Source organism: Tachyglossus aculeatus, chromosome 16 (assembly GCF_015852505.1).
Source record: "Tachyglossus aculeatus isolate mTacAcu1 chromosome 16, mTacAcu1.pri, whole genome shotgun sequence".
NCBI lineage: Eukaryota > Metazoa > Chordata > Mammalia > Monotremata > Tachyglossidae > Tachyglossus > Tachyglossus aculeatus.
In genome coordinates, this window is record NC_052081.1 from 24,500,980 (window position 1) to 24,523,747 (window position 22,768).

Sequence of the window (22,768 nt, forward strand, 5' to 3'; positions counted from 1 at the left end):
AAAAACACACTTTAATGCAATTTGGTACTGAATTAAGTAATCAGAACAATTACAGGTCCATCTTCATAGCAGTAAAAACAAGAATAAATTAACCTGAACAGTGAAGGAGAGCATTTCTAGAGAGAAATACACAAGTCCCGGGAATAAAAGAAAAACCACGCGGTAATAAAGCTTGTTGTGTTAAGAATTCCCATTTGTGTAATGTTCTACGAATAAGCAAACAACCCTGCTCGTCCTTGATCAACAAACACATGTTAGGAATTCAATATTTATAATCAGCCCAACTTTTCATCTAACTGCAGCTTTCAATTTACCGCAATTATCTTGCTCTCGCAGAGCAGCTACTGATTGCTACTGGAAACACGTAGTAAAGAAAAGAAATCTTCTCCTCCATCATAAGAAAAGGCTACAGCCTGGTTTCTACTGAAACCTTCACTTTTCATCTCCTCAATTGATTTGAAAGTGAAAAAGAAAAACGCCCCACAGCCGTACAAAGCCATACTCACTTGACTTCACAGGAATGAATGCTTAATTCCTTGTGTAATAATCCACTGGTAAGATGATACACTAAAACAGATCCAGTGCTTGTACCTGCAAAAATGAATATTGCAAGTTTTAAACAAGGCTTAAATAACCTAGTACCCACTGCTTTACCGGGTTTATGGACAAAAAAAAAAGAGAGAATTTCCCCCATCCTCATAACAAACACAGTCCTGATTATTCATTCAATCGTATTTATTGAGCGCTTACTGTGTGCAGAGCACTGTACTAAGCGCTTGGGAAGTACATGTTGGCAACACATAGAGACAGTCCCTACCCAACAGCAGGCTCACGGTCTAGAAGGGGGAGACAGACAACAAAACAAATTAACAAAATAAAATAAATAGAACAAATATGTACAAGTAAAATAAATGTTCATTCATTCATTTATTCAAATTTATCGAGCGCAAACTGTGTGCAGAGCACTGTACTAAGCGCTTGGGAAGTCCAAGTTGGCAACACATAGAGACGGTCCCTACCCAACAGCGGACTCACAGTCTAGAAGCGGGAGACAGACAACAAAACAAATTAACAAAATAAAATAAATAGAATAAATATGTACAAGTAAAATAAATGTTCATTCATTCACTCAATCGTATTTATTGAGCGCTTACTGTGTGCAGAGCACTGTACTAAGCGCTTTGGAAGTCCAAGTTGGCAACACATAGAGACGGTCCCTACCCAACAGCGGGCTCACGGTCTAGAAGGGGGAGACAGACAACAAAACAAATTAACAAAATAAAATAAATAGAACAAATATGTACAAGTAAAATAAATGTTCATTCATTCATTCATCCAATCGCATTTACTGAGCGCAAACTGTGTGCAGAGCACTGTACTAAGCGCTTGGGAAGTCCAAGTTGGCAACACATAGAGACGGTCCCTACCCAACAGCGGGCTCACGGTCTAGAAGGGGGAGACAGACAACAAAACATATTGACAAAATAAAATGAATAGAATAAATATGTACAAGTAAAATTATTTTACTAGAGTCCCTCACTCCTTTAATTATTCTGTTTTCGTCGATTTATGTCGTTTCCTCTTTTTAAGTTGCAATTTCATTTCTGCTTCGGGGTTCTGCACCGTGAGCTCCTCCACCAGATTGTGGGCGGGAATCGGATCCACCGGTTCTGCCCACAGTAAGCGCTCAGTAAATAGCACTGATTGACTCTGCAGAGACTGGCCATCCCAGTGTGATTGTGGACGATGATGATGATGCTCTCCCCATTTTATTTTGTTAGTACGTTTGGTTTAGTTCTGTCTCCCCCTTTTAGACTGTGAGCCCACTGTTGGGAAGGGACTGTCTCTATATGTTGCCGACTTGTACTTCCCAAGCGCTCAGTACAGTGCTCTGCACACAGTAAGCGCTCAATAAATACGATCGGTGATGATGATAAGTGGGGCAGTCGGTACAAAAAAAGAAGTAAACCAAAATAGGACCGGGGTCCGGTGGATACTCCCTAATTTAAAGGCTGGATTTTAGCTATCAACCACAATCAGACGGGAGCCGGTTCTCTTGCAAACTCGCAAATACCTCAAGTTACAGAAAACTCACCCGTTCCGAACCCACAGGCACGCAAACACGCGTGTTTTCCAACGGCACACGCCGTGAATCCAGTGCGGTTCAGGCAAACGTTCCCTAGTTTCCCTAACTGGATTTTAGCCGGAATGTGTAATGAAAATCCATCTGGGCAGAAATGAGTACCTTGAGATCTAGAATGATAAGCTTCTAGACTATGAGCCCGCTGTTGGGTAGGGACCGCCTCTATAAGTTGCCAACTTGGACTTCCCAAGCGCTTAGTACAGTGCTCTGCACACAGTAAGTGCGCAATAAATACGATTGATTGACTGATTGATAACACCATTTATGACTCTGAAATTAGCACAAACCAGAACCCACTTCTCAGTCTTTCTTAGATTTCACTCTTGCACTAGGATTTGCCCTCTTTATACACCCCGTCCTTCAGCCGCACAGCACTTATGTATATATCCTTAATTTAATAATAATAATAATAATAATGATGATGGCATTTATTAAGCGCTTACTATGTGCAAAGCACTGTTCTAAGCGCTGGGGAGGTTACAAGGAGATCAGGTTGTCCCACGGGGGGGCACACAGTCAATCCCCATTTTACAGATGAGGGAACTGAGGCCCAGAGAAGTGAAGTGACTGGCCCAAAATCACACAGCTGACAGCTGGCAGAGCCAGGATTCGAACCCATGACCCCTGACTCCAAAGCCCGCGCTCTTTCCACTGAGCCACGCTGCTTCTCTATTTCTTTATTAACATTAATGACTATCTCTCCCTCTAAAACCTAAGCTCACTGTGGGCAAGGAGCACGTCCACCAACTCTGTTATACTGCAATAATGATAATTATTATTATGATAATCATGGTATTTGTTAAGTGGTTACTATGTGCCAAGCACTGTTCTAAGTGCTGGGGTAGATACAAGCTTATCAGGTTGCTCCACGTGGGGCTCACGGTCTTAATCCTCATTTTACAGATGAGGGAACTGAGGCACAAAGAAGTCAAGTGGCTTGCCCGAGGTTACAGAGCAGACAATAATAATGATGGCATTTATTAAGCGCTTACTATGTACAAAGCACTGTACTAAGTGCTGAAAAGTGGCAGAGTCAGGATTAGAACCCGCGTCCTTTGACTCCCAAGCCCGCGGCCTTGTCACTGAGCCACGCTGCTTCCCCACTCTGTCAAGCGCTCAGTACAGTCCTTCGCACACAGAAAGCACTCCATAAATCTGACTGATTACCTTCTGAATGTATTCAGATGCAACTCGAGCATCTCTAAGACAGGATTTCGGGAACCAATGTCTGAACAGATGAAAACCCCTTAATTTAATTCAATCGCATTTATTGAGCACTTACTGTGCACAGAGCACTGTACTAAGCACTTGGGAAGTACAAGCTGGCAACATATAGAGACGGTCCCTACCCGACAACGGGCTCACAGTCTAGAAGGGGGAGACAGACAACAAAACGAATTAACAAAATAAAATAAATAGAATAAATATGTACAAGTAAAATAAATAAATATCAATCAATCAATCGTATTTATTGAGCGCTTACTGTGTGCAGAGCACTGTACTAAGCGCTTGGGAAGTACAAGTTGACAACATACAGAGACGGTCCCTACCCGACAGCGGGCTCACAGTCTAGAAGGGGGGAGACAGATAACAAAACGTATTAACAAAATAAAATAAATAGAATAAATATGTACAAGTAAAATAAATAAATATCAATCAATCAATCGTATTTATTGAGCGCTTACTGTGTGCAGAGCACTGTACTAAGTGCTTGGGAAGTACAAGTTGGCAACATATAGAGATGGTCCCCACCCGACAGCGGGATCACAGTCTAGAAGGGGGACAAAGACAACAAAACGTATTAACAAAATAAAATAAATAGAATAAATATGTACAAGTAAAATAAATAAATAAATAAATATCAATCAATCAATCGTATTTATTGAGCGCTTACTGTGTGCAGAGCACTGTACTAAGCGCTTGGGAAGTACAAGTTGGCAACATATAGAGACGGTCCCTACCCGACAGCGGGATCACAGTCTAGAAGGGGGACAAAGACAACAAAACGTATTAACAAAATAAAATAAATAGAATAAATATGTACAAGTAAAATAAATAAATAAATAAATATCAATCAATCAATCGTATTTATTGAGCGCTTACTGTGTGCAGAGCACTGTACTAAGCACTTGGGAAGTCCAAGTTGACAACATACAGAGACGGTCCCTACCCGACAGTGGGCTCACAGTCTAGAAGGGGTGGGGACAGACAACAAAACAAAACGTATTAACAAAATAAAATAAATAGAATAAATATGTACAAATAAAATAGAGTAATAAATACGTGACTTGCCCAAGGTCACACAGCAGAAAGAGGCAGTTTGGCATATTAGGAGGAATGGAGTCATGTAGGATGACTAAAGATAAATGTATTTCGGCCTGTTTACAAGTCAAAGAGGTAGACGTTATTTACACGACAAGATCAGAAGAACAGATATTAATTATCTGTTATCCCAGACTGAGCCCCTTCCTTCCTCTCCCCCTCGTCCCCTTCTCCATCCCCCCCGTCTTACCTCCTTCCCTTCCCCACAGCACCTGTATATATGTATATATGTTTGTACATATTTATTGCTCTATTTATTTATTTATTTATTTTACTTGTACATTTCTATCCTATTTATTTTATTTTGTTGGTATGTTTGGTTCTGTTCTCTGTCTCCCCCTTTTAGACTGTGAGCCCACTATTGGGTAGGGACTGTCTCTATGTGTTGCCAATTTGTACTTCCCAAGCGCTTAGTACAGTGCTCTGCACATAGTAAGCGCTCAATAAATACGACTGATTGATTGATTGATTGATTGATTGATTGCTCTATTTATTTATTTTGCTTGTACATATCTATCCTATTTATTTTGTTAGTACGTTTGGTTTTGTTCTCTGTCTCCCCCTTTTAGACTGTGAGCCCACTGCTGGGTAGGGACTGTCTCTAGATGTTGCCAACTTGTACCTCCCAAGCGCTTAGTACAGTGCTCTGCACACAGTAAGCGCTCAATAAATACGACTGATGATGATGATTTCCCGCCTACGCGCTCGGAGCTTTGAACACCAGTGGGACGCTGGCTGGCATGGGAGCGAGAGAGAGAGTGGGAATAACTCTGGAACGGTCTGGACCCTTAAAATCAATTGCTCCAAGCAGGTTCTCAGTCCTGAAGCGTAAGGACCGCGGCTCACCGACTGTCCCTCCTCCTCGATACCTTCCTTCATGACACGTGATTTTGTGGTTTTCACACTGAAATCACTTCACTTTTTTCAACGGTATCTATTAAGCGCCCAGTACGTGCCAACCGCTGTACTAAGCCCGGGGGTACGTACAAGATAATCGGGGCGGACACACTCCTCGTCCCCCATGGGGCTCACAGTCTAGGACTGAGGCCGGAGGAGCATTTAATCCCCATTTTACATGGGCGCAGAGAAGTTCAGCGACTTGCCCAAGGTCACGCAGCAGACGGCGATTAGAACCCGACACCCTCTGATTACCAGGGCCGTGTTCCTTCCACTTCCCAATACCGCTTCTCTAGGATATTGACGCGATATTCTGGGAGGCACAGCTTAAATTCCTTACGTGGAAAATATAAAAGGTTTCGACCAAGGGTGTCCATGGCAACCCTAAATTCGGGAATAGGAAGTTCCTAAATTACGAAACAGTGTTCATCAGACAAATTACTTGTAATAAGTAGTAATAAGAGTAATTTACTCATTTAAATCACTTTCTTATATACTGATAAAAGCATCAGAGTAGCGCCACGAAAACAACTTCCTAATGATTGTTTGGGACCCAAATGAATTTATGAAAAGGAAAATAATGGGAACCCAGTATTGGATTTAACCTTTTCATTCAGTGTTACACATCAACCCAGCAACCTGGGTTTGTTATTTCATATTTGGCAAACTACGGCTCAATCTCTAATGATTGATTGATTGATTGATACGATTGATTGATTAATGCAGTCTCAAACCTCAGAAGAACTGCTATCGACCTTTTCTGAGACGCAATTCAAGAAGCAATGGGGTTGAATATCAGACTTCATTTTTTGTCAGAGCAGCAGCGGCATCGATTGGGCACCTGCTATGTTCAGAGCACTGTACTGGGTGCTTCCTGAGCTGAGAGTAGTGTAATAATAATTAATAATAATAATAATAATAATAATTACTACTAATAATAATAATAATGGTACTTGTTAAGCGCTTACTATGTGCAAAGCACCGTTCTAAGCGCTGGGGAGGTTACAAGGTGATCAGGTTGTCCCACGTGGGGCTCGCGGTTTTAATCCCCATTTTACAGACGAGGTAACTGAGGCCCAGAGAAGTTAAGTGACTTGCCCAAAGTCACACAGCTGAAGTTGGCGGAGCCGGGATTTGAACCCATGGCCTCTGACTCCAAAGCCCGGGCTCTTTCCGCTGAGCCATGCTACTAGAAACTTAGAGTATGGTAAATGTAGAAATTTAAAACGCAATGGCTTAGAGAGGAAGATATAGGTAGCATGCGTGCACTGGGGACAAGAGGGAACATATATATATCAATCAATCAATCAATCGTATTTCTTGAGCGCTTACTGTGTGCAGAGGACTGTACTAAGCGCTTGGGAAGTACAAGTTGGCAACATATGGAGACGGTCCCTACCCAACAGTGGGCTCACAGTCTAGAAGGGGGAGACGGACAACAAAACAAAACATATTAACAAAATAAAATAAATAGAAAGATACGTACAAGCTAAATGAATGAATGAATGAATGAGTGAATGAATGAATAAATAAATAAATAAATAAAAATAAAGGGTAATAAGAAAAATAAAGCAAAAATTAACAATTCAAGACACATAAATGTGCTAATGGGAAGCCCTGACCAGTGGTGGTTAGTGAAATGCTCAACAAGAATAATGATGATAATAATAATACTAATTATTGTGTTATTTGTTAAGTACTTACTACATACCAAGCATATAGGAAAGGCTGGGACAGATATGAAATAATAATAGTGGTAGTTATTATTTTCATAATTATGGTATGTCAAGGGCTTACTATGTGCCAGGCCACTGTTCTAAGCACTGGGGTAGATCATCATCAATCGTATTTATTGAGCGCTTACTATGTGCAGAGCACTGTACTAAGCGCTTGATCCAAGATCCAAGGGTAGATCCAAGATAATCGGGTCGGGGACGGTCCCTGTCGCACATGGGACTCACAGTCTTAATCCCCATTTTACAGATGAGAGAACTGAGGCCCAGAGAAGTGAAGTGACTTGCCCAAACCCACGGAACAGACTTGGGGATTAAGACTGTGAGCCCCCCCGCCCATGGGACAACCTGATCACCTTGTAACCTCCCCGGCGCTTAGTACAGTGCTTTGCACATAGTAAGCGCTTAATAAATGCCATCGTATCATTATTAGTATAGGGGAGAGCCGGGACCTTCTGAGTCCCAGGCACGTGCTCTAACCACCACGCGATGCTTCTGCCAGTCCCACATGGGAGAATCTGCGTTTTAATCCCATCCTTCAGAACAGGAAACTGAGGCCCAGAAAAGTCAAGTCACTCGTCCCACGGCCGGCAAGCGGCACGGCCAGGAACGGAGCGCGAGCTGCTGATTCGCAGGCCCACGTCCTTTCCAAAAGGCCACACTCCTGTTTCTCGGGGGAGGTAACTTTAATTAAACGTCTTGCAAGGGGGGAAAGAACACGGTTTCGTGGATTTTCGGGGGGCAGGAGCGAAAGGGATTCCTCAACAGAGGACACGAGAGCAAGGTAATCTTCGAAGGTTGGCTTAGGAAGAGCCAAGCACGTGAAGTGCGGCGGTTGGGTGGGGACCGTCTCTATAGGTTGCCAACTCGTACTTCCCAAGCGCTTAGTACAGTGCTCTGCACACTGTAAGCGCTCAATAAATATGATTGATTAATTGATTGAATGAATGAATGGTGTAGCAGGAGAAGAGAGCAGATGGGTAAAACGTGCACTCCGGTTCACGGAAAGTCTTGAATCCAACGGTCGGGAGCTTCCGTTTGACGCACGGAGAAATGGAAGCTGGGAATGCCTGCTTAACAGCGCTTTAATGGGATCATCTGGGAAGCACGAAGGGATGAGGGAATAAGGAGAGAGGTTGGAAGCAGCAGAGCAGTTGTCCAGCTGGGAGGGTATAAAGGCTCAGACCAGACCAGGAGGCTGGTTTTAATGGGAAGGAGTGAGGTTTAGGGAAAAGAGCTCAGGTACGCGGAAGTCTGAGGACCCGGAGTGGGATCTTGGCTGCTATGTGACTTTGGGCAACTCATTCAACTTCTCTAGGTCTCGGATGCAAAATGGGAATTAAATACCTGTTCTTTCTCCTGCTCAGACTGGGAGCCCCGTGGGGGAGGACTGTGTCCCACTTAATTAACTTGTATCTCTCCCAGCACTGAGTGTGGGGTTGGCACGTAGTAAATGCTTAACACCACAATTATTATTAACGGAGGAGGAGAAACGATGGATCTGGGAAAACTGTGGAGGAACAGCCGGCAGGATTTTGAACAGGGAGTTTCAGGACAGGGAGGAATCCATTCATTCATTCAATCGGGTTTATTGAGCACTTACTGTGTGCAGAGCACTATACTAAGCGCTGGGGAAACACAATTCAGCAATAAAGAGAGACAACGGGCTCACAGTCTAGAAGCGGGGAGACAGACACCCAAACAAGGAAACAGGCATCAATATAAATAGAATTATAGATATATACACATCATTAATAAAATAAATAGAATCATAAATATGTGCATATACACTAATGTGGAGATATATATATATATATATATATATATAATTCTGTTTATTTATATCGATGCTATTGATGCCTGTTTACTTGTTTTGATGTCTGTATCCCCCCGAGCCCATTGCTGGGTAGGGACTGTCTCTATTTGTTGCTGAATTGCACTTTCCAAGCGCTTAGTACAGTGCTCTGCACACAGTAAGCACTCAATAAATACAACTGAATGAAGAGGTCATGGGTTCAAATCCCGGCTCCACCAATTGTCACCTGTGTGACTTTGGGCAAGTCACTTAACTTCTCTGTGCCTCAGTGACCTCATCTGTAAAACGGGGATTAAGACTGTGAGCCCCACGTGGGACAACCTGATCACCTTGTAACCTTCCCAGCGCTTAGAACAGTGCTTTGCACATAGTATGCGCTTAATAAATGCCAAAAAAAAGTAAAACAGGCATAAATATCAATTATACATAGAATTATAGATATGAAGATAACTCCCCCATTGAGAGATTCTAAGACTGTAGGATTGTGGTGTAGTCAACTGTGGTAAGAAACATAAGAAGAGGAGAAAATCCAGTAGAGACAAAGAGTTCAGCTTTTCCCGTATTCTTATTAAGTTATAATCATATTTTCGTAAGGATGAAGGCATCTCACTACAAATCCGTGTTTAATAAAGTTATCAGGCTTAAATTCTGGATTTGTGAATAATGACACCGTATTATGGGAAAATCCCTGGTACTTTTTCACAGCATAAATGGTACTTTTTCCTCGCTGCCTTCAGGCAGGAAGAAAACAAAAGTGAAAAAGAGAGAGCCAGAGAGAGAAAAAGAAGGGGGCAGGAGAGAGAGACAAAGAGAGAGAGAGAGAAAGAGAGAGGTTATCATTCCCAAATTACTAATAACCAGTTGGAAACTAAACTGTCCATACAGCAACCAAAAAAAATAAAATATCAGGCACAACGGTAGTAAAGGAAAACAGGCCTCACGATCAAATAGACATTTAAGAAGGATAAAGCACAAATACAAGGAAGAGCATAAAGCCACCTTAGAGTGTAGGCTTCCTGTGGGCAGAAAACAATCCTGCTGCTTCTGCTGAACTTTCCCAAGTCCGTAGTAAAGTACATTAAACCCAATGTGTGCTCAATAAATACTATTAGTACTATCGCTAACACAAGTACCTTCAGAAGTAAATGACTAAATTATCAAACACAAGAAAGATTCAATATAAAAGATAACATAGAATCTGCCTTTCAAGGAATGGGTATATCTATACCCAACTTTCAAATACATCAACACTGACAGCAGATTGAGAAGGTTTTGAAAGTTAAAGATTGGATATGTTGGCTTTCAAAGAAAAGAAAGCAGCACGGCCTCGTGGAAAGAAGATGGGCCTGAGAATCAGGGGATCTGGGTTCTAATTCCAGCTCTGCCACTCGTCTGACTTGGCCGTCATTTCACTTCTCTGTGCCTCAGTTTCCTCATCGGCAGAATGGAGAATGAATCCTCTTCCCTCTACGGGACCCATGCGGGACAGGGATTGTTTCCAACCTATCTTGTACAGCTCTTCGTACAGTGCCTGACACATAGTAAACACCATTATTATTATTGGCATCACCATTTATCATTAAAAGAAAAGACAACTCCTTCGGTCACTCTCGAATAACAAATATGTAATAGGCCAGTATGAAGCTGAAAATAGTAAGATGTTCCATTTCCTGTTAAGAAATGAAATGGACACCACACAAACCTTCTTATCACTCTCTATTTGCCAGTATGAAGCTGAAAATAGCAAGATGTTCCATTTCCTGTTAAGAAATGAAATGGACACCACACAAACCTTCTTATTACTCTCTATTTCCATGTATCTCTAGTATGTCAGACAATCAATAATTAACAGAGGCTAGGTTGCGAAAAGATGCTCAATAAATACGACTGAACGAACGAACGAACACTCCCCAAAAAGCCAGCAATTCAACACAGTGGAAGAGCCACTTCGCACGTTCAGAGACTTTTCATTCTTAATTCTCAGAATTTACCTTCTCTGGGCCAAGACCAGAGACCGAGAAAAGGAGAACAGACGAGGCGGCAAAGGGGAAATTTACAAACGGCTCTTCAAAGATTTCTCTCCTTTCAAAACCCGCTCCAGAAAAGAAAAAAAAGGGCCGTCTACTACGCACTGCCATATGAATAACATTCTTAAAAACTGCGAAAATACTCACCAACGGCAAGGAGGGGCTGATAGAGCTTTATGTTCTTTGTGGTAAGAGGTGGGCACATTCGAATGGCGAATGGGGGCAAGGGAAGTCCGGAAAGGAGTCCTGTCAGCAGAAATTTCAAGTGCACTTCCTGAAAGAGGGAACCTTTCGAAGGCTCTTCCCCGGCAATTGTGCTTTGTCCTGAAGGGAACCACAGTACGCTTTTTAATTACTGAAATTCCGACCTAGCTACGCACACAAAATCCTATTTATTTATATTAACGATTCGTATATATATCTATAATTCTACTTATTTATACTGATGCTATTGATGCCTGGTTACTTGTTCTGATGTCTGTCTCCTCCCTTCCAGACTGTGAGCCCGTTGTGGGCAGGGACTGTCTCTATCTGTTGCTGAATTGTACTTTCCAAGGGCTTAGTACAGTCCTCTGCGCACAGTAAGCGCTCAATAAATACGACTGAATGAATTCATTCATTTAATCGTCTTTATTGAGCGCTCACTGTGTGCAGGGCATTGTTCTAAGCGCTTTGATTCATTAATCCATTCAATCGTATTTGAGCGCTTACTGTGTGCAGAGCACTGTACTAAGCACTTGGGAAGTACAAGTTGGCAACATATAGAGATGGTCCCTACTCAACAGTGGGCTCACAGTCTAGAAGATAATGGCATTTATTAAGCGCTTACTATGTGCAAAGCACGGTTCTAAGCACTGGGGAGGTTACAAGGTGAGCAGGTTGTCCCACTTGGGGCTCACAGTCTTAGTCCCCATTTTACAGATGGGGTCACTGAGGCCCAGAGAAGTGAAGTGACTTGCCCAAAGTCACCCAGCTGACAAGTGGCGGAGCCGGGATTTGAACCCATGACCTCTGACTCCAAAGCCCGAGCTCTTTCCACTGAGCCACGCTGCTTCTCAAGATCTGAATACATACCCCCAGGATTCCACCAAAACAAGTAGTCTTGAAGAGGTCCCTAGGAGCTTTTCAAGACACTCCTGGCAACTTTTTAAACTGATTTAATAATAATAATAATAATAGTGATGACATTTATTAAGTGCTTATATCAATCAATCGTATTTATTAAGCGCTTACTGTGTGCACAGCACTGTACTAAGTGCTTGGGAAGTACAAGTTGGCAACATATAGAGACAGTCCCTACCCAACAGTGGGCTCACAGTCTAAAAGGGGGAGACAGAGAACAAAACCAACTCAAAACCTAATAGAAATTAATTTTTTTTAGTTGCTAAACACTTTGAAAGTTCAGGACAGATAATTGACTATAAAACTGTTGTTCAATTTAAAGAGGACCGAGGAACTGAACTTCGTATTACGCTGCTCACTACAAATTTCACCCCAGGAATTAGTCATTTTGTAACTCAACAGAAAATATGTTTCTCGCATAGACTGTCAGAGACGGAACCACTATAAAAGTGATTTGCCATTTAATTTTATTTAAATATTCTTTAGAACAAAAGTTGTTCTTATCAAACTTAGGGGGCCACTGAAATATATCCCCAATTTCCACTTGCCTAACAAGAGGCGTAGTCATACTTTTAATCTATCTGATAAGTGGAGTCTTTTCCTTTTTTTGGCCCACTACTAATTTGACCAACATATAGTCTATAAGCATACTATTCTTCTTGTCACCCGAGAAATTCTCCCCCTCCTGCGCTTTGGCACTTTATTTGGTTTACAGATGGTCTCTGCTTTTTACTTTTCCTCAATAACACTAACTTGTACGGAAAATAAGAAATCCAAGTGTGATGTGGATTTTTTTGTGTGTGTAAAATTAAGAAAAACAGAACTCTTACCGATCATGTTGTCTAAGGAAAGGTCCGGGAGCTTATTCTGCAGTGGTCCCACAGGAATCCCGCAGAAAGACACCGGGGAATACAAAGGCGATGTGCCCGAGCTAGCGGAAGGAGAAAACCGATGGAAATTTAGAAAGCTGCCCCTTTTTGTTTTGTTTTTCATATATGCCGTCGGTTGAACGCTTACCACGTGCCCGGTCCCACACGGGGACTCACAGTCTTCACCTCCCTTTCACAGATGAGGAAACTGAGGCACAGAGAGGTGACGGGGCCTGCCCGTGGTCGCACAGCGGACGAGTGGAGGAGCCGGGATTAGAACCCAGGTTCCTCTGACGCTCAAGCCCCTGCTCTGCCAACTAGGCCACGCTGCTTGCTCACTTCAGATCCTGGCCCAAATCGGTGGTTTTCGCGCATTCTGGGTTGAATTCCCTCCAAGTCCCTTAGATACATGAGGGTAGGGTTTAATAAGGAAGAATGAAAGATATTCTTTGCTTACCAGCTTCGATTCGAGGAGCAGCGTGGCCCGGTGGGAAGAGCCTTGGCTGGGAGTCGAAAGACCCGAGTTCTAATCCACCCGTCTGCTGCGTGACCTTCTCCGAGCCTCAGTTCCCCAATCTGCCCAGTGGGCATTTGGTACCTATTCTTCCTCCTTCTTCGACTGTGGGACAGGGACTGTAACCAACCTGCTTAAATGCATTTACCCCAGCGCTTAAAACAGTGCTTGATATACAATAAGTGCTTAGCAAATACCATAAAAAAAACCGGTATTATTATTATTAGAAAACAGCGGACACTTTTTATTGCAAATTCAAGGCCCACAGCTCTCCTCCACCCCTCCAGTCTGACAGACCACAATTTTCCCCCATCTTCAAAGCCTTACTTCCTCCAGGAAGCCTTCCCCAACTGAATTCAAAATGCCCTCCAAAGGCACCTTAGCAATTATGCACTGTTGCTGAATTGTACTTTCCAAGCGCTTAGTACAGTGCTCTGCACACAGTAGGCACTCAATGAATGAATGAATGTACTTAGAGCCTTAGCATTAATTGGACATTCAATTATTTCAGCTATTCCCTCCGGACATGTTTGTACAATAGTACAATTTTTCCTTTTCCTTTTATTTTTCACGAAAATAGTTCAGTTTTTCCTGATTTTCCTTCCTTCTTACTTTACTATATGGAGCGCTTCCTGTGTGAAGAGCACTGTACTAAGCGCTTGGGAAGTCCAAGTTGGCAACATATAGAGACGGTCCCTACCCGACAGCGGGCTCACGGTCTACAAGGGGGAGACAGACAACAAAACAAAAAATTCATTCATTCAATCGAATTTACTGAGCGCTTACTGTGTACACAGCACTGTACTAAGCGCTTGGGAAGTCCAAGTTGGCAACATATAGAGACGGTCCCTACCCGACAGCAGGCTCACGGTCTAGAAGGGGGAGACAGACAACAAAACAAAACATTCATTCATTCAATCGAATTTATTGAGCGCTTACTGGGTACACAGCACTGTACTAAGCGCTTGGGAAGTCCAAGTTGGCAATATATAGAGACGGTCCCTACCCGACAGCGGGCTCATGGTCTAGAAGGGGGAGACAGACAACAAAACAAAACATATTAACAAAATAAAATAAATAAATATGTACAAATAAAATAGAGTAATACATATGTGACTTGCCCATGGTCACACAGCGACAGTGGCGGAGCCGGGATTTGAACCCACGACCTCTGACTCCTAAGCCCGGGCTCTTTCCACCAAGCCACGCTGCTCTTGGGCAAGTCACTTAACTTCTCTGAGCCTCAGTTCCCTCCTCTGTAAAAATGGGGATTAAGACTGTGAGCCCCACGTGGGACAACCTGATCACACTGTAACCCCCCCAGCGCTTAGAACAGTGCTTTGCACATAGTAAGCCCTTAACAAATGCCATCATTATTATTATTATTATTATTATTATTATTATTATTATTATTATTACTATGTGCCAAGCACATAGTCTTAAGTGTCTTAAGTGACTCTCTCTCTTTCTCTCTCTCCCGCTCACACTATCAATCACTCAATCGTATTTATTGAGCACTTACCGTGTGCGAAGCGCTGTACTAAGCGCTTGGGAAGTCCAAGTTGGCAACATATAGAGACGGTCCCTACCCAACAGTGGGCTCACAAAACCACACGCGTACACGATCAATTACGAGGACTCCAAAATCCCCTACTGTCCAGGTGATCCAGACCATTTGGGATTGGCAGGGAAGCAAAAGGTGCTTTGCTTCCGGCCGGATCCTCTCGGCCCTCGGCCCCTCAGAGTCCCACAGCTTCCCTTCCCCGAAAAGTCTTCCTCCCAAGGCGCTCCCCGCTCCGTTCTCGGATCAGGCCGGAGGGACCGGCCGGATCCGCGACGTGACTCGCATTTCCTCAGCAGCGCGGCCGCCCCGGACTCCGGTGCCGGAATAGAGCCAGGCCACGTTTCGGCAGGGCGTGGATCACACCGATCGGCTCTCGGTGGATCTCCTCAGAGCTGGAATCAATCAATCAATCAATCGTATTTATTGATCGGCTCTCGGTGGATCTCCTCAGAGCTGGAATCAATCAATAAATCAATCAATCGTATTTATTGAGCGCTTACTGTGTGCAGAGCACTGGACTAAGCGCTTGGGAAGTCCAAGTTGGCGACATATAGAGACGGTCCCTACCCAACAGCGGGCTCACAGTCTAGAAGGGGGAGACAGAGAACAAAACCAAACATAATAACAAAATAAAATAAGTAGAACAGATATGTACAAGTAAAATAGAGTAATAAATATGTACAAACATATCTACATATATACAGGTGCTGTGGGGAAGGGAAGGAGGTAAGATCTTGGAGGAGGTGAGCCGCTCCTCACGGCCGCCAAGGAAACTCGGGCCACGGTTGTCTTTCCTCCAGCCCCCTGCGCAGGGAACGGGGGTAAAAAGAAGGGACCGCTCCAATTCTCCCTTTTCCATTCCAAAGTTGGACAGGAGCCGGGCGCTTATCCCAACACCCGATCCTCCGGGCCGGGCTCGAGGACGGGTACGTCCCGAGAAGGAAACGGCTACCTCACCTGCTCCGTGAGTTCCGGCTAGAGATGGAAGACTTCAGCTCCCATATCATCACTCGGCCATCGCTCACGACGAGGGCAGCGGAGTTCTCGTTGACGGGGCAGCAGACCGCGCTGAACGGACGAACGGTTTTGGTCACCCTAATCGCATCACACTGGCTTCGAAGGTCATAGGTCAGCTCCTGAACCGGATCGGTATCTTGAGGCAACAAACCAAGGGGTAAACCAAGTCAGACAGCTTTCTGGAAGCCTTCCCAGAACTACTTTCACTCATTCAATCGTATCCTACCTCCTTCCCTTCCCCACAGCACCTGTATATATGTATATATGGTTGTACATATTTATTACTCTATTTATTTTACTTGTACATATCTATCCTATTTATTTTATTTTGTTGGTATGTTTGGTTTTGTTCTCTGTCTCCCCCTTTTAGACTGTGAGCCCACTGTTGGGTAGGGACTGTCTCTATGTGTTGCCAATTTGTACTTCCCAAGCACTTAGCACAGTGCTCTGCACATAGTAAGCGCTCAATAAATACGATTGATGATGATGATAATGATTTACTGAGCGCTTCCTGGGTGCAGAGCACTGTACGAAGCGCTCGGGAAGTACAAGTTCATCGAAAGACAACAGAATACTAGAAAAGATTCCTGGTTTCCGGTGAATTCCTACCTTTTTTTTTTTTTTCCAAATCATCATCATCAATCGTATTTATTGAGCGCTTACTATGTGCAGAGCACTGGACTAAGCACTTGGTATCTGTTAAGCACTGACTATGTGCCAGGCACTGTACTAAGCAATGGGATATACTGTTAGACCCAATCCACGTACCGCATAGAGCTCACGGTCTTGATCCTCACTTTACAGATGAGGAAACTGAGGCACAGGGAAGTGAGGTGACTCGCTCAAGGTCACACACAGCAGACAAGCGGCAGAGCTGGGATTAGAACCCAGAGTCTTCCGATTCCCAAGCCACTAGGCCACACTGTTTCTCTTGATAAATGGGTCCATTCTTCCAAGCAAATCAGTGATATTCATTGAGCCCTTATTGAGTGCAGAGCGCTGTACTAAGCGCTTAGGAGAGTACAATACGACAGAGTTGGTAGACAGGCTCCCCGCCCGCAGTGAGTTTAGCCTAGAGGTGGGTGTTTTGGTAAGCCTACAGAAGGGCCATTATTCATTGCTGTTTAGCCCTTATTTTATTATATAATATTCAATTAAAATTGTGATTTGGGGATGCTCTATTAAAGAATGCATTTTGAGCTACTCAAAACAGAACTGGAGGTTTAAAGGCATCTCTCGTTTCATCGAAGGTTCAATTAAAAATAAAACGCGACTGTTGTTTGAAAGACCGACGGTTTTAACTCAAGGGCTTTGGAGGGATTTATAAAAATTAAAGTTTATAAAACTGGAAAATGCAGTTGCAGTTCCTGAAGAGATATTCTCGAAGAAGGGAAATAGTACCACCACTGACCTCAGACAAAAAGTCACAGCTGTCACCTGTTTCAGGAACCAGAAACCAAATTTAGTCTCTAAGATTCTTATCTGATAGAAAATAGCTGACTTGAATACTACCTTAAAATATGTAAAATATTTTCAGTACCACGCACACAGATAACGTTTGCGCCATTAACGGATCTCGGTTGGTAATCGGCAATCGGACTTCATAATCGTCTGAAAGCCGTTAGAATTTTCCAAATGTGATTTTTGCCGTGACTCTTCTTTAGTACTGGATACAGTCACCTACTGTTTATTACTCCAGCTTAGTTACTAACCAATTGCAGTGATCACTGGCATTAAATCCAATTACTGAAAGACATTCACTCCTCCAATCCTGTTCTCTTCCCGTTCTCCCCTTTCGAAGCTGTTTTCCTGCCCCTCTTCTGGACCCTGAACTTAGCATCCCCTATACCACGCATGCCAATGCACTCAAATATACATATCGGAGGGGATGGTTAGGAAGGGATCAGTGGGTGGCGGGGAGAGATGGGGAAGGGGAATGAGGAAAAGGATGAAGAAGGAATGGGGAGAGGGAGGAAAAGTATGAGGAAAGGCGGGGAAAGGATGGGAATGGGGGCTGGGGGGAGGATGGAAATAAGAGGGGGGAAGGAAGGGGGACAGAATGGGGAGAGGGAGGGACAGGGATGGGAAGAAGTAGGGAAAGGACGCAAAGAGAGAGACATTCTTCAAACGCTTCAGTCTTACACCGAAATCATAAGCCACACTCCCTCACAAAAGTTGCAGAGTCCGGCCAAAACGTCACCCTCTGCATCTCGTTTTTCCGGCCGCAGAAAAGAATTCTGGAGTAAAATTAGGGAGCGGATACGGTCGAGATAATGAAATCAGCCGGACTCACCCGGCTCCTCATTTGGAACGCCGGTCGTAGCGCTGTAAGACCTGCGAACTCTTAAAGTGATACAGCCGTTCTCATGTAGGCAAAACAGTCCATCCCGTTGAAAGCAGGGGATTACCTGGAGAACCAATTTTAACACGGCATCAGAAGGAACGCCAAGCGACAGGTCCTTCCAGGGTTCGGCAGTGGCACCGAAGGATTCTTGGAGAGCCCGGGGTTAACAACGCATTTCATTTCCCAACCTTTTCCTTTAATAACCCTTTATGGATGAATTATCAGCGGTGAGTTTCTGCTTACCATCTTCTTACGGTAACGTCCTCCTTTCCTGCGGTGTTAAAAAGTGTTTCCTTTTATTGCTTTTAATCCACCATGGTCCAGCTTCAGAGGGTTTCCGCTAGTCGCGGTAGTGACTTCGGCACAGAGCAGTTCTGTTTTCACCTGTCTACACCCTTCAGGGTTGTGTAGACTCCATTCAGATCCCCGTTCCAGGCTGTGCAATTCCAGTATGAAATACCTCCATTGTTTCAGCCCAGTCTGAAATGAAGCTGTCTCGATCCCCCAACGGTTTGAATTCCTCTTCTTTTCAACTTTTCTAACCCTGTTAGACTGTGAGCCTGCTGTTGGGTAGGGACCGTCCCTATATGTTGCCGACTTGTACTTCCCAGGCGCTTAGTACAGTGCTCTGCACACAGTAAGCGCTCAATACGGCTGAATGAATGAATGAATGCCTTATAGACGTGTTCTTTCAAATCCTATGGATTTTAAATATGTAAAAAGTGATATTTATCTGCATCTAAGCAACGGGACCAAAAACCGGAATTCTCGAGAACTCGAGATTTCTAGACTGTAAACTCACCGTGGGCGGGGAATGTGTCTGCTTATTGTTATATTTTACACGCCCAAGCGCTTAATACAGTGCTCTGCACACAGTAAGTGCTCAATAAATAAGGTTGAATGAATATTAGCTTAGCACTATATGAACACTTAAAATATTACAAGAAATTTAAAATAGTTCGGCGAAATACGTTTTTAGATTAATCCCAGCAATCTCTAGAATAAACAAATCGATTTAGAATTGCCAAGGAAATATACTACGTAAAATACTATTTAACTCCAAAACTCGAATTTAGGGTTAGGAAAGGGAACCAAAACCTTAGGAGTTTTGAGGTAATTGTAACTCATTCAAGGAACATTTTCACGGATCTTAAAGGAGGGAACCTTGCAACTGAGGTAGACGAAAATCATTTTTTTTTTTTTAAATGCCAAAATAATCACACGTTTTAGGACAAATTGCACTGCCATGTAATTAGAATTTTTTATGTTAACGATAATGTATACGAAGACAGTTTTCATTCAGGATATGTCAAAGATATTAACGTGGATTACAGAGTATCGATAATCAACCGTAAAAAGTGAGTGTGGCTCAGTGGAAAGAGCCGGGGCTTTGGAGTCAGAGGTCATGGGTTCAAATCCCAGCTCCGCCACTTATCAGCTGTGTGACTCTGGGAAAGTCCCTTCACTTCTCTGGGCCTCAGTTCCCTCATCTGTCAAATGGGGATGAAGACTGTAAGCCCCCCGTGGGACAACCTGATCGCCTTGTAAACTCCCCAGCGCTTCGAACAGTGCTTTGCACATGGTAAGCGCTTAATAAATGCCATCATAATAAAATAAATAACTGTATTTACTGAAAGAAACTGTGTACGGAGCACCGAATTAACTGCTGGAGAGATTACAACAGATTCACTAGACGGATTCTGACCCTCATGGAATTTACCATTTAGTCGGAGAGATGGATGTGAAAACAGCGCTTACAATAGTGCTTTGCACATAGTAAGTGCTTAATAAAGGCCATAAAAAAACAAAATAAATTACAAGTGGAATATAAAGATATAAACATAAACCTTTGAGGCGTGTCAATGCCCAAGTGTCTGAGTGCACAGGGACTCTGAACTGGCAGGTGGAGCAGAAAGAGGATGGGAAGATGAGAGATTATCAGGGAAGGTGATTCACAGATAGGGAGAGCAGGGATCTGCCGGATAATAATTAATGATTACAGTATTTGTTAAGCCAGAAAGAGGATGGGAAGATGAGAGATTATCAGGGAAGGCGATTCACAGATAGGGAGAGCAGGGATGTGCCGGATAATAATTAATGATTACGGTATTTGTTAAGCGCTTACTACATGCCAAACACTGTTCTAAGTGCTGGGGCGGGGGATACAAGGTAATCAAGTTGTCGCACAGGGAGCTCACGCTCTCAATCCCCATTTTACAGGTGAGGGAACTGAGTCACAGAGAAGTGACTTGCCCAGGATCACACAGCGGGCAAGGGGCGGAGCCGCCACGCTGCTTCTCTACGGGAAGGGGGAGGAAGTTCTGGGAACAAGGGAAGGGGCGAGAGAGGCGGGAAGGTGGAGAAGTGAGTTGGTTTGGCTTGAGAGAAGGAAGCTGGCGAGCTGGGGTGTAGTGAAAGAGCATTAAGGAGGAGTAAAAAGAGAGAGAGCCGACCGAGTGTCGCAAAGCCGACGGCCAGGAGCTTCTGGTTGGGATTCATTCATTCCTTCGATCGTATTTATTGAGCGCTTACTGTGTGCAGGGCACTGCTACGCGTTTATGGGAAGGAATGAGGTTTGAGGAGTGAGGAGACACGGTGTTTTAGGAAAAAAAACGATCCGGTGAGCGGGATAAAGAACGGACTGGAGCGGGGAGAAAGCGGAGGCAGGCAAGTCAGGGAGGATGCTGATGGAACAGTCAATCGGGACATGATGAACACCTTGACCAGCTAGGTGGTGGTTTGGATGGAGAAGAAACGGCGGATTTCCGGATACATTTTATGGATGAAGAGGTGACGGGATCTGACGACAGGCTGAACAGAGGGGTTGAGAGGGAAGAGCCAAGGAGAGCGTGATGGGAAAGATGGTACCGTTGGCAACTCTGATGGAAGAGAGGATTTGGAAGGAAAAAAGGGGGGTTCAGCTTGGGATGCGCTGAGGTAGAGACTGAACTAGAAAGGATATTCATCTAAAGATATGCTGGAGGCGGGGGAAACGTGAGACTGCAGAAAAAGAGAGTGATTGGGACGAGCAAGATAGATTCAGGAGTCATCTGCTTCGAGGTTTTAGTCAAAGCTAATTCTAACTTCCAATTACATATTACGAGACCCTTATATTCACATGACATTTTTGTTAATCAATCAGTCGTATTTATTGAGCGCTTACTGTGTGCAGAGCACTGCACTAAGCGCTTGGGAAGTACAAGTTGGCAACATGTAGCGACGGTCCCTACCCAACAGTGGGCTCACAGTCTAGAAGGGGGAGAGTTAATGTTAATGTTTATCAATAAGTCACAACAGACCACTGAGCTTACAGCCCAATATCTCCCCGAGGCCGCTTTGGAGATTAGCAAGCAAGAAATGGAACCATCTACCCAACAAATTGAATACCCAGTCTAAATAACCCTTTTTTTTCTTTCAATGGCATTTATTAAGCACAAACTATGTGCAAAGCACTATACTGAGCCCTAGGGTAGATTTAAGATCAACAGGTCGGACATAGTCCCTTATCCTTTATCAAGCTCACAGTCTAAATAGGAGGGAGAACAAGTATTTAGTCCCCACTTTACAGATGAGGAAACTGAAGCTCAGACGTGTGAAGAGACTTGCCCAACGTCACCCAGTAGGCAGGTTGCAGAGCTGGAATTAGAACCCAGGTCCTCCGACTCCCAAGTCCGTGCTCTTTCCCCCAAAAGGCATCTCTTAAGATGCTACTGACACTTCTCAAGTTGGGAATCATCTTAAACCTCCCAGCAGCCCCTTTGTCCCTCCGCAGTTTTGCGTAAACAGAGTCACGTCTTACTTCATCCTAATGAATGGGAATGGTATATTCTACGCACTGACTTTTAAAAAAAAAAAATGTGTTAACCAGAAATTTTACGGAGATAAGTGAGCTTTGCTACTTTAGAAAGATAGTCCTAATGATGCTTCTCTTTGAAAAATAAACTGGGGATTTTCTTTAATTTGGGAAGAGTTTTTGTTTTACTTTTTGAACCAGATCATGAGTTACTTCGTTATTATTGGATTATACCCTCTATTTTGGTATTTTTACTCCACCTGGGATTTATTTTAGTCCATCAATTATATCCATTGTTATCCCTCCCCTAAATTTAAAACCGCCTCATTGTGCCTGATACCGTAGTAACTAAAGCCACACGTTACATGTGAAGTTCAGTTTATAGGCTGCTAATGAAATAACCTGTAAGTTAAAGACGTGTAAGTTACATATTGTGTCTTTCGTGTTTTGTACCATATTCTGGGGGGTTCAGTTACAAATGGTGACTCTCTTTGCTGGGACAACATGATTTGGCAGCCTTGAAGATTTAACCGGTTCCATCTAAAGGACCTCACAGAACAGTGGATGTGCAGTGAGAAGGAGAGAAACTTTATTCACCCAGTTGTGA

At 43.6% G+C, this 22,768-nt stretch overlaps 1 protein-coding gene across 2 annotated transcripts in view; it reads right to left on the reverse strand.

Annotated features, from left to right (window-relative positions):
• Nucleotides 1–22,768, reverse strand: part of WDR11 (WD repeat domain 11) — a 141,408-nt gene that overhangs the window by 96,408 nt on the left and 22,232 nt on the right. For both annotated transcript variants that reach the window (XM_038757737.1, XM_038757736.1), the window contains exons 7-11: nucleotides 18,318–18,432; nucleotides 15,965–16,160; nucleotides 12,891–12,991; nucleotides 11,086–11,262; nucleotides 507–591 (exon numbers count right to left, since the gene is read on the reverse strand). In XM_038757737.1, coding sequence (XP_038613665.1) covers nucleotides 507–591; nucleotides 11,086–11,262; nucleotides 12,891–12,991; nucleotides 15,965–16,160; nucleotides 18,318–18,432 — 674 coding nt within the window. The remainder of the gene's footprint in view (nucleotides 1–506; nucleotides 592–11,085; nucleotides 11,263–12,890; nucleotides 12,992–15,964; nucleotides 16,161–18,317; nucleotides 18,433–22,768) is intronic.